Source organism: Lytechinus pictus, chromosome 16 (assembly GCF_037042905.1).
Source record: "Lytechinus pictus isolate F3 Inbred chromosome 16, Lp3.0, whole genome shotgun sequence".
In the NCBI taxonomy this organism is placed as follows: Eukaryota; Metazoa; Echinodermata; class Echinoidea; order Temnopleuroida; family Toxopneustidae; genus Lytechinus; species Lytechinus pictus.
The window spans coordinates 14,599,264-14,617,373 of NC_087260.1; the positions used below are offsets into that span (position 1 = coordinate 14,599,264).

Here is an 18,110-nt window from a genome sequence, read left to right on the forward strand (position 1 = left end):
AGCCCGGAGCATCCCTTTAACATAATAATGCTACAGTCCCATCAATGAAACCAATCCCAAAACAACAGATAAAATGAGATAGGAAACTTGTAATCAATTGCAGGAAACTTGCAATCAATTGCAGGAAACTTGCAATCAATTGCAGGAAACTTGTAATCACTTGCAGGAAAATTGAATTCATTTGCAAGTCAATTTTTGTCAAAATTTAATCCTAAGTCTAGCAATGAATTGCAAATTTGCACTTGATTGCTCGTCTGCTTCTTACATGCAACAAGCAGTATATCATTCAATTACATCATAAATTTGCAATTGATCGCAAATATATTCTTGAAACACCTACTTAGTCTGGAGTCTTGCCACTGTGACTATAGCAAAAGTCGAACTTAACAGAAAGGTATTTCATTTCAGTAAAAAGTTCCTATTTATTCATTTTTTTGTTTTTGTAAGTAGGTGGGTAATGCAACAAAAGTCAAAAGGAATAAAACTTGCATAGCATTTAAGTGTGAATTATGCATTTCTTTCTTTCAAGGTGAAATATGGTAGAATAATCAATCTAAACGTGCACTAAAAAAAGAATAATAACAAGATGATATTTACATGCATATATATTTTCTTCATGTAACCGTGCTTGTTAGGCTTTTTAATCGAAAGTCAGTCACATTTGTTTCCCGCAGGAGTCCTGCAAGTGGCTTTTCATCACCAATATTTTTTCATAGACAAAATAACGGAGAATCAGGGAAAGCTGCTATGTAAAGACGCAGAGTGCCTTGGTGGGCGGATACCTGCTAAAAGGCACAGCACATACCTTTTACAGATTGCATTAATATGTTGCATTAAAACAACAGATAGCTATAAACCATCTAAGCTGTTGCCAGAACAATTTGGGAGCTGCAGTGAAAGAACAAGTCAAAACCTAAAATGATAATAATAAAAATAATCAAATTTCAAACAATTATACATGTAAGGACTCCTTAATGCAAAGACTTATGATGAATTGCAAATATGAAAGAATACTCCTCATTGGTTCCTTATGGATTGGAAATATGAAAGAATACTCCTCATTGGTTCCCGATGGATTGCAAATATAAGAGAATACTCCTCATTGGTTCCTGATGGATTGGAAATATGAGAGAATACTCCTCATTGGTTCCTGGTCAGCGATGTGAACAAAACGTGTTTGCCACAATCATCTTGAATGGCCATTGTCAGTTAGTGACTGACTGCAAACCCTTGTGTTATGAAGCCCAGGGGACTGTTTCATAAAACTTGTTATATTTGCGAATTTGCAATAACAGTTTAAAGCTACTGAAGTCAATGGGATAGGCTGATAGTAAATTTATCATAGGCATTACATGTACGCATTGTGAAACGGGAGCCAGATTTAAACAGTTCAAGCAGGGATATTTTAATTCTTTAATGGGGGGGGGGGGGCACTTCCATTGACGAGTGGATACCACGCATGACCATGGGGTTTTGAAAAGCACCCTAAACAAGTATTTTCCATGTTCTGAAAATGCACCCCTTAACAAGTATTGGTGTGTGAAACCCTACCCTAAACAAGTATTGGAAACAAAACGGGCCAAATAAAGACTTCTTTCTATTTCTTTTATTAAAAAAGAGTCCCATTGAGCGAGGATGCTCGCTACTGCATATTAATCATTAAGATTGGGAATTACATATCACAAGATCATCAGCATTTAAGAAAGACTCTAAACTCACACTGAATTCTACGTGAAACACCTCCAAGGTCAATCAATGAGCCATGTCTTTCAGATAGTAAGGTAAACAAATGTAATCATATCGCCAAGATACACTCCAGTTGAACAAGGTTAGACACAGATTATGGTTTCCTGAAGGAAACACAGAATACTACTCTACCCTAAAATAATTTGATTGCAACCCAGCACCTTGCATTAAACATTACCCGACGATAAATAAGTAGTCGACCAATTTCAGAATAGCCCCAAAAGCATTCACTACAAAACAATTACTGAATATACATTTGCTTAGATATACAGGAAAAATACATAAGGATTCAAAAGATCACAATTATAGATCATTGGCATATTTTCAAATAATACAAAAGAAAGACTAAAACAATTAAGATTACACTAAGCCTCACACATTGAATATCACCCTGATAGCACATCAAACTATCAAAGAATGCAACCTCGGAAACACAAAGAAAGAAAATAAAAGACTTTGACACTATACATACATGTACGAAAAATGTACCTATTTGCATTCCACCAACTTTTACCTGACACTACTCGGACACTGTTGAATACGAATGTGACCAATCATGCAGGAAGATACCCACTGGGTGATTTCAAGTCCGGTGTTGGCCTAGGTGTTGGTGTTGAAATTTGGATTGCTTCCCCTTGCTCCAAAACTTATTCAGGTTTGTAAAACTGATCCAGATCACATTATTGACATCCCAACAACTAGTGAGTGACTTTCCAGGACAATCTTCATTTTATGTTTGGTGTTATAATCATGTAAAAATTGACCTAACACCAACACCAAAAGGTCAACACTGAACTTGAAATCAGCCATTGTCTCTTAAATAACTTTCAGTAATCCACTGTGCGCATGTAGGGAAGGTCAGACAGGGTTTACACAGTGGGTCTATGACTTGTGTTTCCATAATGACAGCAAGTTCCATATCAAATAAGGTTAATCATATCTATCTTCACATCTATCCCATAATCAGAGAGTTCACAGGAGGAACTACTTGAAGAAGAGGTTTAGAGGATCGGAGTAAATCTCTCAGCCGCAATGTTCATTGTTCTGCAGGGAAGAAGTTTCCCACATGAAAGCCTTTCCGAAGATTTCATCCTTCTTTTGATCATTCTGTCAGAGAGTATGTTGGATTAACCTCATTGCTGGGAGAAGAGTTCGTAAAAGGAACTGGACTACCTGAAGAAGAGGTTCACAGGGTCGGAGTTGAAACTTTGAGCCACAACGTTTAGTGTTCTGATGGAAAAAATGTCTCAAACAAATCTCCACAATTTCTTCCTTCTATCAATCATTTTGTCAGCAGCTTTGTTACAAAAAATCCTCTGCCAGAAGGAGAGTTCATAGAACAAACTGGACTACCCAAAGAAGAGGTTTAGAGGACCAGAGTTAAACTCTAAGCGATAATATTCAGTGTTCTAAGAAAAATAAGTGTGTCACAAACAAATCTCCAGAGTTTCATTCCTCTTCTATCGTCCTCTCAGAGCGTCTGTTGGAGGAAGCCCATTGCAGGGAGGAGAGGCTGATTGAATGAAGCATTGAATGATGACATCACTTCCTGTAGCGATACTGTCAGCTCCAGTAACCTGTCAAGAAAAAAAGAATATAGAAAGTGTGTGTTAGTTGAAGGGTTCCATGACATTTGCTCTTGTAACAATTGCTCCCCTACAAGTTCCACACACTAACAGAATGTCTAATTTCAACCCTGGATTATACATGTACAATACCCTACCCTAAACCTAACATAAAACCCTATTGCAACCCTAACCTTACATCTAATACGAAATAAAGCAAGGAAGAATAATAACAACAATAATCATAATGATGGTATATTTACCCAGGATAGCCACTTCAATTCCGAAAACTGGTCTCCAAGCTAGCCCTGCTATTATTACCCCAGCTTTAGGTTTGGCTGCCTAGGCGCTCAAGCATTCAAGGAATTTCTACCTACCAAGCACCCATTTGCCTCACCTGGCTTGAGTGCAGCCCAATGTGGGTAAATTTATTGCTGAAGAAAAACACGCCATGGCTGGGAATCAAAACCCACATCCCTCAGATTGACAGATGAGAGTCATAACCACTAGACTACGACACCCCTACAATAATCGTAGGAGCTATGTTGTGTCCCCTAGTCAAAGTGTAGACATTTACAATATGGTAAAAGTTTGATTGCTGTATGAAAGGGAATCCTGGTGGACTCTTGCCAATGAGAGGTTCTCGATCAAGCACTTTATAGCAAAAAGGGGAGTGTTACATCAAACGTTTGTCATCCAACAAGTTTGTCATATTATCATCTTCATCATTATCATCATCATCACTGCTGTCATTATCATTCATCATCATCATCATTGCTGTCATTATCAAACATTTGTCCTCCGACAAGTTTGTCACATTATCATCTTCATCATCATTATCATCATCATTATCGTTGTCATTATCATCATCGTTGTCATTATCATCATTCATCATTTGTAAATAAGGGAGTAGCCAGGAAAGGCCAATGACTTTTGCTACTCCATCACATCCCATTCATTACCTTATCTATTTTGTCATTTTATTGATTGTTTTTACAATTGTAATTGTTGTTTTGCTTTACTTTATTATGGAATCATTTTATTGATTTCATCTTGATGTACTGTATCTTATTTGTTTTTTGGGGGAAGTAAATTGAATGAATTTGAATCATCATCATCATCATCAACATTATCATAATAACCATGTCCATCATCATTGTCATCATTATCATCATCGTCATCACAATCATCATCATTTTCATCAGCAGCAGCAGTAGCATCATCATTATCATCTTCATCAGCATAATCATCATCATCATAATCATTAATATTGTCACCCTCATCATCACAATCATCCCCATCATCACAATCATCCCCATCATCACCTTCATTATCATCATCATCACCTTCATCATCATCATCACCTTCATCACCTTCATCATCATCACCTTCATCATCATCATCATCACCATCATCATTGTCACCTTCATCATCATCATCATCACCATCATCATTGTCACCTTCATCATCATCATCATCACCATCATCATTGTCACCTTCATCATCATCATCATCACCTTCATCATCCTCATCATCACCTTCATCATCCTCATCATCACCTTCATTATCATCAGCAGCAGCAGCATCATCACTAATATCATCATCATTATTATCATCATCAACATCATCATCATAAACAACACAACCACCATCATGACCATTACCTATGCTATCATCTCATCAATCGCCTTCAAATTCTTTCCATTGGCCGTTTTTTCATTTACTGGCCCAATTTTCATGTAATTTCAATTTTTTGCTCTCGTTTGAATCCATGAAAACTAGAATATTCACATACACCTGTAGATAAAAATAGAGTACCGGTAAATAAAAAATGTATTAGAAAAAAAAAGATCTAGATTACGGCTTTGGCAAACAAACAATTTAGGTTGGTATGGACTTTAATTTTTTTTAGGGGAGTCATGCTGTGCTAATACTGCTGTCTGACCATGTTCTAAATGTCAAATTCATGGGAGTTTCCTTATTTTTTTCTTCCCTAATGAAAAGAAAGGCACCTGCATCGGATTATTCATGATCCAATTCATGTTCATCAGTGTTCATTTATACCCACAAATTTAAAAAAGATTCAATTCCAGAAAAGAATCAGCAGTCCTGACATTTCTCATAATAGATGTCACGTGGGGATCTACATGTGTCATTTTTAATTAGGACTCCTAGAATTAGGTCATTACAGATACATTCTGATATAAACTTGTTATTCTCTTATAATGAATGATACAAATATCAAATTTCTGATTCTTTGCCATAAAAAAGCTGAGTGATACTACACAATCAAAGAAGTCATGATACACTCATGAATACTGCACAGAAACATGAATCCATTTCCCGGGGCATCATTATTCGTTTCTCACTTAGATCTTTAATCATTTTTTTGGTGATATTTTCGAAATAAGGGCATAGGAAAAAAAACAGCAAAATCTAGTTCTTTGCAATATCACTGTGCTATGACTATGATACAAAGATTGGAAGGGGATTTCCCTGAGGTATCATCATAACCTGAAATAAATTGAGTAATTTAGAACACAGGAATCAGAGCTAATACAACTAGAAAAAAATATATATATCCGTTAAGAACATAATCAGATTAGACCTACATACAAGTAGATGTCATCAATGATGCTAATTTTCAAACCGAGCATTCAGACCTACATTACATTCACATCAAAATGTCATACTTCACACCATATTTTTGTCTCGTTACAATTATCTGCTTTAGTAGTGTCTTCTCACTTTTCTCACTTCTATATTCCCCTTATGACAGATTTTCAATTTCTTCTTGCTATTTTACATTGGTCAACCTCTCCTCATCCCTCTGGTTTTTTTTTTGTCTATTCTTAAAATCATCATCTGCCCTTCTCTACATTTACATCACCCTCTCCTCTTCCAACTCCCCCCCTTCATTTACATCCCAAACACCTCTTCCTACCCCCCCTTCATTTACATCCCAAACACCTCTTCCTACTCCCCCTCCTTCATTTACACCCCCAACTCCTCTTCCTACTCCCCCCTCCTTCATTTACATCCCAAACTCCTCTTCCTACTCCCCCCCCCTTCATTTACATCCCTAACACCTCTTCCTACTCCCCCCTCCTTCATTTACATCCCCAACTCCTCTTCCTACTCCCCCCCCCCCTTCATTTACATCCCAAACACCTCTTCCTACTCCCCCTCCTTCATTTACACCCCCAACTCCTCTTCCTACTCCCCCCTCCTTCATTTACATCCCAAACTCCTCTTCCTACTCCCCCCCCCCTTCATTTACATCCCTAACACCTCTTCCTACTCCCCCCCTCCTTCATTTACATCCCAAACACCTCTTCCTACTCCCCCTCCTTCATTTACACCCCCAACTCCTCTTCCTACTCCTCCACCCTTCATTTACATCCCAAACTCCTCTTCCTACTCCCCCTCCTCCTTCATTTACATCCCCAACTCCTCTTCCTACTCCCCCCCTTCATTTACATCCCAAACTCCTCTTCCTACTCCCCCCCTTCATTTACATCCCTAACTCCTCTTCCTACTCCCCCTTCATTTACATCCCAAACACCTCTTCCTACTCCCCTCCTTCATTTACATCCCCAACTCCTCTTCCTACTCCCCCTCCTTCATTTACATCCCAAACACCTCTTCCTACTCCCCCCTCCTCAATTTACATCCCCAACTCCTCTTCCTACTCCCCCCCTCCTTCATTTACATCCCAAACTCCTCTTCCTACTCCCCCCCCCTCCTTCATTTACATCCCAAACTCCTCTTCCTACCCCCCCTCCTTCATTTACATCCCAAGCACCTCTTCCTACTCCCCCCTCCTTCATTTACATTCCAACACCTCTTCCTACCCCCCCCCCCTCCTTCATTTACATCCCAAGCACCTCTTCCTACTCCCCCCCCTCCTTCATTTACATCCCAAACATCTCTTCCTACTCCCCCCCTTCATTTACATCCCAAACACGTCTTCCTACTCCCCCCCCCTTCATTTACATCCCCAACTCCTCTTCCTACTCCCCCCCCTCCTTCATTTACATCCCCAACTCCTCTTCCTACTCCCCCCTTCATTTTCATCCCAAACACCTCTTCCTACTCCCCCTCCTTCATTTACATCCCAACTCCTCTTCCTACTCCCCCCCCCCCCTCCTTCATTTATATCCCCAACTCCTCTTCCTACTCCCCCCTTCACTTACATCCCCAACTCCTCTTCCTACCCCCCCCCCTCCTTCATTTACATCCGAAACACCTCTTCCTACTCCCCCTCCTTCATTTACATCCCCAACTCCTCTTCCTACCCCCCCCCCTTCATTTACATCCCCAACTCCTCTTCCTACCCCCCCCCCCCTTCATTTACATCCCCAACTCCTCTTCCTACTCCCCCCCTTCACTTACATCCCCAACTCCTCTTCCTACTCCCCCCCCCCCTCACTTACATCCCCAACTCCTCTTCCTACTCCCCCCCTGCATGCACGTATTACAATATATGTTAAAACATGAATAACCTTCTCTTGGTATGAACCAAATTAAATAATCCTCATAAGGGAAGGTAACTGACAGCTTTAAGCTTAAGAACCATGTACCATCAACATGTTCCTCTCAAGACATCAATACAGCTATTCCTGTGATCCTTCCTCATTTGCATGGATCCATAAAAGTGCTATAGACACTGTTCTAAAACTAGTTTACTGGAAACTAGTTTAGTGTAAACTAGTTTAGCATGTAATGAGAACGGTCAAAGCGATCTTGAAAGCAATGTTCCAAACCAGTTCAGAAAACCACCCAGCGATGTAGTTTTGAAGATCACTTTGCCTCCTTAAGCTGGTTTTAGCGTGAGGATGCAACCGTTCTTCGAGAAGTGATCTTCGCACATTTCAAGCGTGCTACTCCACACACTGTATGTGGAATGCCTATACGCTGCAGTTTCAAATTTCCCGCGAAACATGTCACCCCACTGAGAGTGTTCCCATAAATAGCAACAAGATCGCCTTAGTGTAGAATCCAACCACACTTTATACTGAAGCCTCATGGGAGTTGTTTCACAAAGATTCACATGTAAGTGTGACTTAGAGTTGCACTTAAATTCCCAGTTGCACGCAGTATGAAAGACATCACCTCATTGGACAAAACGTGCTCAGGGAGTACAGCTATGTTGTAGGAAACGTGAAAGGCTTAGTAGGACATGCCTGACACATGACTAATAATTCTAATGCATTTATTTCCATAAATGATCCATCACACATGAGCAACAAGTTCCAATGCAAATGTTGCAGTTTCCTTTGGGATAAGGCACTACTCTGACAGAGTGGAGTATTTCCTTGGAAACACTCAACAAATGGTAAGCTGTTTAAAGTATAATTTTCCATCAATGATCATTGAGCCCACACTGGAACCAAATGATTCCAAAAAGACTTATCTCTGAGGGAATACCGCACTGTCCCTTCAAAGTGCAGTATTACCTTCAACACCCTTCAATGTTACAGTCACACCAATAAAACCTACTCCAAAATGACCGATGGTCCGTCATTGGTAATAACCCAATAGCTTCTGTCATCCTGGATTCAGTTCCATCAGTGTAACTGTCATTACTGATGAATAATACAGGTACAGGTGAACATTTAATAAGGATGATTCCCCTCACTGAGTGAATGCATTGACTGTGATATTCAAAGAAGTCAGGTATGATGGATCAGAACACATTTGTGCCATTTCATTAATAAGACTCAATCTCAGCAATCGCGTCGTCCCCGTCACTGTTTAATGGGTTCATCGCACATGTGTGCATTTCATTATTAAAGATCACTTTCAGCATATGGGATCATCCAAGTTTATGCCATCTTATAATTCAAGATCATTCCTTGGAATCAACACCGTGCATAGATTGGTTAAAGGAACATTCATTCTGGGTTGGTGTTGGTATATCATTTCAATTTTGAGTAAACTATAGTCATAATTGTGCAAGTAAATTGATGAATAATTTCACTCCTACCCCCCTCATCAAGTAACAAAACACCACTGAGTAAAATATCAATGTCTACAGAATAATGTTTAAAAATATTTTTGTAAAACTGATGATATATCTTCTGAAGATTAACACAGCATGTAGAGGGTTTCATATACGGAAGGATATTTCACTGAATACGTGAAAAATATTAAAAAGTGCTTGGAATAAAAATACATGTATTTCTGATAAAAAATATAACATTCAACTCCTCCTTGTCTTTAATTAAGGTGGTAAATTAAAATCAAGTTCATTACAAAAAATTTGGGGGGATAATAAAAATTTCAGATGATCAACATGCAATATTTATGCTGCCTTTATTGTAGAGTGCTTTGAGACTTCTGAGGTGCTATATATACAAGTATAATTATAATAGCTTTTCATACTTCTTTCACAAACGCAATTGTTTTGTCACCACCACAACCACCACCATCATCTCCACCAGCATACACTTTCACTATTGCCATATAACCTCCAAAACCAAACAACACACGAGGACCATCACCACAACTAACAACAACACGTCTACTACCACTGCCAACTGTAAACAACAGGGTGAAGTACTTTAGTAAGCCAGTTTTGTACTACAGTAACACTACAGCTTATTTTTGTTTGAGTACTCTAATTTCCGGTGATATCGAGCCCAATCCTGGGCCACAGCAACCTAACATTGTTCACTCTGATTATAACGCCACATTACATTATCCCGACCATGAAACTCCAAATCGTATCTGTTATAATATCAATACTTTATATCACCTTAACAGCCATCCACACCGGCTTTTGGCTCAACATGTCTGGAATAGAGTTTGCGATCTTGGCATCGGTCGACGACGTCGAACTCATCGTGGACGTAAGCGTAGGATTCCAAGATCGCAATCTCTGGATCCTGTGCCTTCCACTGGTCTCCAATTTGGCTGTTGGAATGCACGGTCCTTGACCAATAAAACTCATGCAGCTACTGATCTAGTTGTAGATAATAAGCTTGATGTTCTCGTTATAACTGAATCATGGCTCTCTGGCGACAGCAGTAGAGATGCCCACACTTTGGCTGATCTGAAATCCTCCTTGCCAAATTATGATTTTACTCACCGACCCCGTATATCCTTTAGGGGTGGTGGTATACTTGTTCTTTATAAATCAACGATACGGTGTACTGTAAATCCAAATCACAACTTTTCTTCCTTTGAGTTATTAGATTTAACTCTCAATCTTACTGCATCCTCTGTTGTTAGGTTATTCTGTATTTATCGCCCTCCTTCCTCAAGTAACAACGTCTCAAATCTATCTTCCTGGAAGAGTTTTTAACTCTCCTAGAAAGTGTAACTGTAAATGATTACTTTCCTTTATTATTAGGGGATTTCAATGTACACATAGATGATCCCAATGATAATTTTGCAAAATCATTTTTGGATGGAGTTGATTCTTTAGGATTTAAGCAGCATGTCCAAGGAGCCACACATCGTGCCGGTCATACCCTGGATCTACTCTTCACTACAGACTCAGACTCCGATAACATCCACCATGTCAACGTGAACCTTCACTGCCCTTGGATCATTCTGCACTTGTAGCCACAGCTAACCTCACCAGGCCACAGAATTCCAAGAAGCAGATTAGCTACAGACAATTTTCGCAAAATTGACATGGATTCCCTACGCAACGATTTGAGATTGTCAGCTGGTTCACAACCTGATCTAACTTGTCCCTCTGAGATTGCTAGTTATTATAACACCTCCCTCAGAACTTTATTAGATAAAGTTCGGTCTTGTGAAGTCACTCTCCTCCCCGCATCACTCGCCGATTCTTCCTGACCATTCATCTGATTGTGAACTTGCCAATAGGTTCGCAAAGTTCTTCGTCGAGAAGGTCTCCAATGTTGTATCTGCTTTCTCTGACTCATCTTCAGCACCAGCAACCACCACTCCAGTTGGTCCACCTCAGTGCAAATTTTCAGAATTTCGTCCTGTATCTGACCTGGAAGTTAAGAAACTCATCACATCACTACCATCAAAGCACTGTCAATTGGACCCAATCCCCACCTGGTTATTAAAAGACACTCTTCACTATATCCTTCCACTCATCACTAAGATGTTCAACCTTTCTTTGTCCTCCGGTCTCTTCCCCGAACCGTTTAAGTCATCTCTACTCCTTCCTCTCCTCAAGAAGCCTGCACTCGACCCAAATTCACTTAATAATTACCGGCCCATCGCAAACCTTCCTTTTTTGGGTAAGGTTCTGGAGAGAATAGTGTCGTCACAGCTCAGAGTTCATCTTGAGGGATCTGGCTTGCTTCCTGTGCCTCAGTCTTCTTATAGGAACCATCATTCGACAGAGACTGCGTTGGTTAAACTTTTCAACGATTTTCTACTTGCTGTGGATAAGGGCGATGAAGTAGCGTTAGTCCTTCTGGACTATACAGCTGCTTTTGACACTATTGATCACAACCTGTTACTTGATCGTCTTGAGAATGAATTCTCCATCACTGGAACTGTCCTACAATGGATCCGCTCATACCTTCATGGTCGTTCCCAACAAGTAATAATTAATGATACACTTTCTAAATCATTCCCTCTAACTTACGGAGTTCCACAGGGTTCCGTCGTCGGCCCACTCCTTTTCATTCTCTATACCAGTCCACTTTCAAATCTTATACAATCTCACCAAGGTGTTCAGCATGTGATGTATGCAGACGACATACAAATTTATGTAACACTTAAACCTGACGGCAAGGTTGAAGCAGCTCAAAAGCTTCAAAGCTGTATTGAGGACATTAAGGTCTGGTCTCGTAAAAACAGACTCTGCCTTAATGAACGGAAATCTGAAGTTATCCACATATCGTCAAAGTTCAGAAATACCACTCCATTCCCTGATTTATTTTCTGATGTTTCTCTGAAGGGTAGTGAGTGGGTACGCGACCTCGGTGTGATGATCGACAATAAACTTACTCTTCAACATCATATCAAGCATATTTGCAGGTCTGCGTCATACGGTATTTTCAAAATTGGGAAGATTAGGAAACTACTTGACCGACCCACAACTGCCAAACTAACACATGCATTTGTTTCCTGTCACCTAGATTATTGTAACGCAATATTTTCTAACCTCCCTCGTACATACCTACTTCCACTTCAACGGGTTCAAAACTCTGCTGCTAGACTGGTCTCTCTCTGTAGGAAATCTGAGCATATTACCCCAATCCTGCGTTCTCTCCACTGGCTCCCCATACATCATCGTATATCTTTCAAAGTCCTCCTCCTTACCTACAAAATTCTGAATGGTCAATCCCCCAAATATCTCACAGATCTCATTTCTTTACGTTCTAGCACCTCCTCAAGACCCCTCCGTTCATCATTTACATTGCAGTTAACTCCTGGACCGCGCACTTCTACAAAATATGGTGACCGGGCTTTTTCTTCTATTGCCCCTTCTCTTTGGAACAAGTTACCCTCTTACATGCATAGTGCCAAGTCCGTCAGTCAGTTTAAGGCCCTGCTCAAAACATACCTTTTCAATCAATGAATCCCAGTTGTGGGTCGGTCATTGGAGGTGCACACCAGTTTTAATCTGTTAGTATTTTTTTTTTCTTTTTTCATGATTTTTTTTTGTCACACCTTGTGTTAATATGCCCATTTAATATTTTTTTTCCCCATGTAAAGTTAAATTCAGAACACAGTGCGCTTAGAAACGCCCGTATTAAGCGCCCTATAAATGTTTTGTATTATTATTATTAACCATCACCATCACTACCATCACTGCCACCATCAATACCACAATCTATAACATCCACACCACATACACAGCCCACTGCAACACATTTTTCATCACCACCACAAAAAACCACCACTACCACCACCAAAACCATGATTGACATCAACCTCACCATTGCTTGTATTCATCAGGTAGATGAGGCACCGAGTCTCCATCTGCCGCTGTCAACTCCAGGGCAGCCTTCAGCTTCTTGAACATACCCTCAATGTTGTTACGATAGCTCAGGAGAGCCTTAACATTTCCAAGCTGATTCAAAGATTGCTATGAGAGAAGAATAGAAAATGTGCACACTTGGAATATATAGCTTTGGGTGGAATAGTATCATTTCATCTAATCTTATCAAGAACAATCATACTCAATTTAGTCGCCGAGGTACCTTGTCAAAAGTTCGAGATGCGTCTTTTGAGTTGGAATCCAGAAAAAGGCCTTTCATTTCCAATTCTCATCCTTTCATCATAGGCAAAACCATGGGGGAAAGCATGGAAGCCGGTATAAAAAGGTTATAGTGGACTGCTTGCTAAGCAAGTGAAACGCCTCTGGCGGTATCGCCTGCATTACGCAATTCGATATAGTAGCAGTACTGCCTTTGAAAACTGCTAATGAATAATTATTCACAGAAGAAAAAACTAACAATAATAATAAAATACTGTCCATTGACCCAAAATGACCTTTGACCATGTGACCTAAGACATGTGCAAAACAATCATTCATATTTGATTACCATTATGTCGATGTTTCATGAGCAAGATCCATAAACTTTCTAAGTGATAATGGCAATTAAACATATACTCCCAACATGGCCAGAGTTCATTGACCTTTAAATGACCTTTGAACTTGTCCATGTTCCTGAAATGTGCACAGGGTATTCAAGGATACATTGCTGCTCAAATGTCCAATTTTCATGAACTAGAGTCTAGATCCATAAACTTTTAAAGTAATATGACGATGCCGTTGCCACCGTCGGAAAAAAAAACCTGGCACAAACTTTGACAAGGTACCTTATAATTCAATTTTAAATAGAGGAAAATACACGTCTTAATCATAGACCTTTCATTTTGTGTGTTTTGGGGTCATTCCACAGAGAGCAAGCCTACTGTCAGACCGCTGAAAGACCATGCAACTTGCTTCATCTCTCAAAGAGCTTTCAATGGACTTTCAGTGATCTATGTGGTCTTTCAATATATCAGATTGATCTATCAGGGTCTTTCTAGTCACTGTGATCTCAATAAATTTTTTTAAACAGTTAAAACGTTCAAACTTCAAACCAAACAGTCTTTCATTAATAGTCTTTCAATAAATTTTCAAAGGTTTATTAGTCTTTTGACCATTTTTAACAGTCTCAATTTGGGGGGCTAACTGATGAGAGATTATTGATGAATTATTGAAAGACCCGTGAAAGAAGAGATCCCAAAATAGTAATTGGTTGCATAACAGTTCTCTGAAAGACAGTTGGAAAACAATTGATGATCAATGGCAAAGAGCAGGTCTGGATTCCTTCTCTAGGTCACAGCTTATTTGGCTCTGACATTAGTAGTCTGATGAATCAAATGCTTTAATAGTCCAGTAATATAATGCTCTAATTTAATTCACTTCTGTCATTTCAGAATTTCACATCAGTTCAAATTTCTCACGAGATCAGTCTCATTTTTTCTGTCCCCTTAAATACATGTAAATATTGAATAATACTCATTAAATTTAAACATTTATCGGGAATACTTACATACAGAAGGGCGACTTGATGTGCAATGTATTTGTGATTGTTAAGATTCTGCGCATCATGATGCAACTGTTTGCAAAGTGCGTTGACTTGGTTGACTACGGCAAGATGTGAAAGGTACCCTGAGAATGAAGATGTCATTAAATTACATGTTTATGCTGGTATTATCTTATTTTCATCATCCAGGATGCAAGAAACAGATACAAATGTCACAAATGAATGCTAGCAACACCAGTCTATCACTTCTAGGGTGACATACATGTAATACTAGTCTGCTGGCACAGACCCTGATGGAAACTTTGATCAACAAGTGGGTCTTCACAAAAAGACTAGCATATTCAAAACTTGCTGTTTCAATTTCAATCTGAGCGAGAGGGCCTTCAGTACACATGTCGATGTAGCTTGTGCATTCAGACACCTTCCCGGTTAACTCAAGTGAAGGATTTGCACAGCAGACTAATCTCAAAAGAATCAAATGCTCATGAGAGTTTTCAAAGGGGAATAAAAAGACTAGCATAACAGTCTTGGCATGCGATAATGACTTCATTTTCAATTAAGACATCTCATGGGGGGGGGGAGAAAATAGCCTGTGGTTTTTGGTAAAAAAAATCGCTCTGAGCAATCAGATTGAGGGATTTTGGTATTTCATAATAATCAGTGAAAATCTCTATTTTGCTTTTTTCTTTAAAATCTCCTTTGAGATTTAGATAAGAGATTACTTGACAGATCATAATGAATGTGACCCCCTCCCCCCCCCCCATTTGAAAGACATGGCAATGGTGCCTCAGTAATAACGTATATGTCCAAACACATGAATATGGTTCTGAGGACATCTCGCAGCAAAATCACAGACATAGTTAAGTTTATCGAGACTGATTTTTTTTCTTCAAAATCCAGCTTTCATTGATAACGTAACAACAAAATGACAGACACACATTCATTCATGCATAAGTCAAATATTAACTTAGACATTAAAAGCAAACCCACACATACATTATTCATCTGCAGCAATTTATGAAGTCCCATTTGAAATTATGACGTTAAATATGAAATACTGCATATGTTTAGCAAAGAATTTGTTGTTGCTTAGAATCTTCATAAACAAAACAAGATGCTAATTTGTAAAATTCAGCTACACTCAATTGATGCATTACAGAGTACACAAAATGACAAAATGTACAATGTACATCGAGAAAAGGAGACGGGTCCTGTGATTAGTCATAATATATAGTCATTGCAGGTAATACACTTTGGTCATTTTGGTAAGCCAATGCAGGTCATATCCCCACAGTACTAGTATATTATTTCAAATCTGGAAAAAGTAACTTTTGCCAAGAGATGGCGCTATTTGAGAAAAATAAAGGAGTTTCTCTGTTATTTACATATGCAGTGTGTGAGTATCAAATTATGGGACTGTTTCACAAAGACATGCTTTAGATCCATCACACATAATTATGGTAGGCTTTATTAATACATAATCTCACTGATGACACACAAGGTGTACATGATCACACTGATGCAGTGATATGGCAAATATCGCATGCTACAAGAAATTTTAAAGGTCAAGTCCACCCCCATAAAAATGCTGATTTGAATCAATAGAGAAAAATCCAACAAGCATAATGCTGAAAATCTCATCAAAATTGGATGTAAATAAGAAAATTGAGACATTGTAAAATTTCACTTATTTTTCACAAAATAGTTAAATGAACAAGTCAGTGACATGCAAATGAGAAGGTCAATGATGTCCCTCACTCACTATTTCTTTTGTTTATTGTTTAAATTATACAATATTTAGATTTTTACAATTTTGACAAAAGGGACCAACTTGACTAAACCATAAAATGTTCAAAAAATGTTAATTCAACATGTTCAGAGAGAAAAAAACTTTCTTTCACATGACAATGAGAGGAAAATTAGGATATCTAATATTTTATGTAATAAAATACAAAAGAAATAGTGAGTGGATGACGTCATCAGTCCTCTCATTTGAAGACATACCAGGATGTACATACTACTGTTTTGTGAAATTAAATTTTTTTTTGAAATGTCATTACTTCCTTATTTTACATCCAACTTTGATGAAATTTTCATTGTTATGCTTGTTAGATTTTTCTCTTTTTATTCAAAACAACTTTTCTTGGGGTGAAGTTGTCCTTTAAAAGGAAGCGTATTGGCCAGCACTGTGTGTGGACTCTGATTGACCGTGTGGTTTTTATGAACTAGTTTTAAAATATAACTTTTGAGATTACCATTAGAAGGCCTAAAAAATATAGAGGATTAGCCAATAATTTTATTTCAATCTAGAAACTGAATGTTTTTGTGCGAAAGGTTCCTGTTTTGCTACTCGCTATTAACATAATTGTGATACAACGCATTGAGCCATGAATGAGTGTGTTATTATTTAAGTGGGTCTATATTACAAGACTACACTGCTGGGAATGTTGCATGATGGGTAATGAACCTTGTCAGATATGAGTAGTTCAGGGCTTGAGGTAGGGCTTCTTATTTAGGCTGCTGGGTTGTAATCCCTTTAAGTTGCGATCAGTGCTGTGCCGGAAGCAGAGGTCAAGGACAAAGACTGACTTCCCAGGGCCAAAGCCAAGGGTCCTAGGTCATAAACTTCGGACCTCTTGAGGCCACATGATTGTCCTTGATGCTTGCCTCATTTTTTCGCAGTCTGCAAAGCATAAAGGACTAATGAGTCCCTATAAAGTTTACGGATTAAGTTTGAAAACCCCGACTTACCATCCATTGGAGACTTCTTTGGAGCTTGTGACTTCCCCCGAAGACCCTCGAGGTAGTGGGCTGACCGGGGGTACAGGGTTCCTAGTCCAGTTTGTGAGAGGTATTCCTGAAAGAAATAATTTATCAGACAAGAAAGGTTTTGTACATAAATTGATTCAATACTAAGTCTAGTGCTTCTACCCCGAACAGTTGCCTCTAGCCATGATGGTGATTTTGTTTGAATAATCAAAGAAAAGGAAGCAAAAAAAGAAAGATCTATAATTCAAAAGAGCACATACTGTTTAAAATAAGCCTTTCACACTTTTTGGTTCCACTCATACTTATGCTGCAGTCACATTCCCCCTTTAGTGTCCACACAGTGAATCGAAAGAGCAGTTTTAAAGTTTTCTATGCGTACCACAGACAGGAAGCATAATTTTACAAATTTCTCTAAGACATTAAAAAATTACCCTACTATGCCATTACGTTCAAACCGACATGATCCATTGAACCTTTGAACCCGAAAAGCTGGAATACCGGCTTCACCATGAACACATATATATACCCAAAAAGCTGAAATACCGGC

At 38.9% G+C, this 18,110-nt stretch overlaps 2 protein-coding genes across 2 annotated transcripts; both read right to left on the reverse strand.

The window, feature by feature from the left end:
* Window positions 1-495: 495 nt before the first annotated feature.
* LOC129279627 (uncharacterized) lies at window positions 496-17,649 on the reverse strand. Its single transcript, XM_054915728.2, has 4 exons — window positions 17,546-17,649; window positions 14,801-14,919; window positions 13,193-13,341; window positions 496-3,323 (listed from the first exon to the last, which is right to left on the reverse strand). Exons 1-4 carry the CDS (start codon window positions 17,550-17,552, stop codon window positions 3,218-3,220), a joined length of 381 nt encoding a protein of 126 aa, XP_054771703.1. The 5' UTR covers window positions 17,553-17,649; the 3' UTR covers window positions 496-3,217.
* LOC135157066 (prostatic spermine-binding protein-like) lies at window positions 3,490-6,707 on the reverse strand. Its single transcript, XM_064111549.1, has 4 exons — window positions 6,644-6,707; window positions 4,415-4,975; window positions 4,104-4,208; window positions 3,490-3,512 (listed from the first exon to the last, which is right to left on the reverse strand). The coding sequence occupies exons 1-4, from the start codon at window positions 6,705-6,707 to the stop codon at window positions 3,490-3,492; spliced, it is 753 nt and encodes a 250-aa protein (XP_063967619.1).
* Window positions 17,650-18,110: the final 461 nt, after the last annotated feature.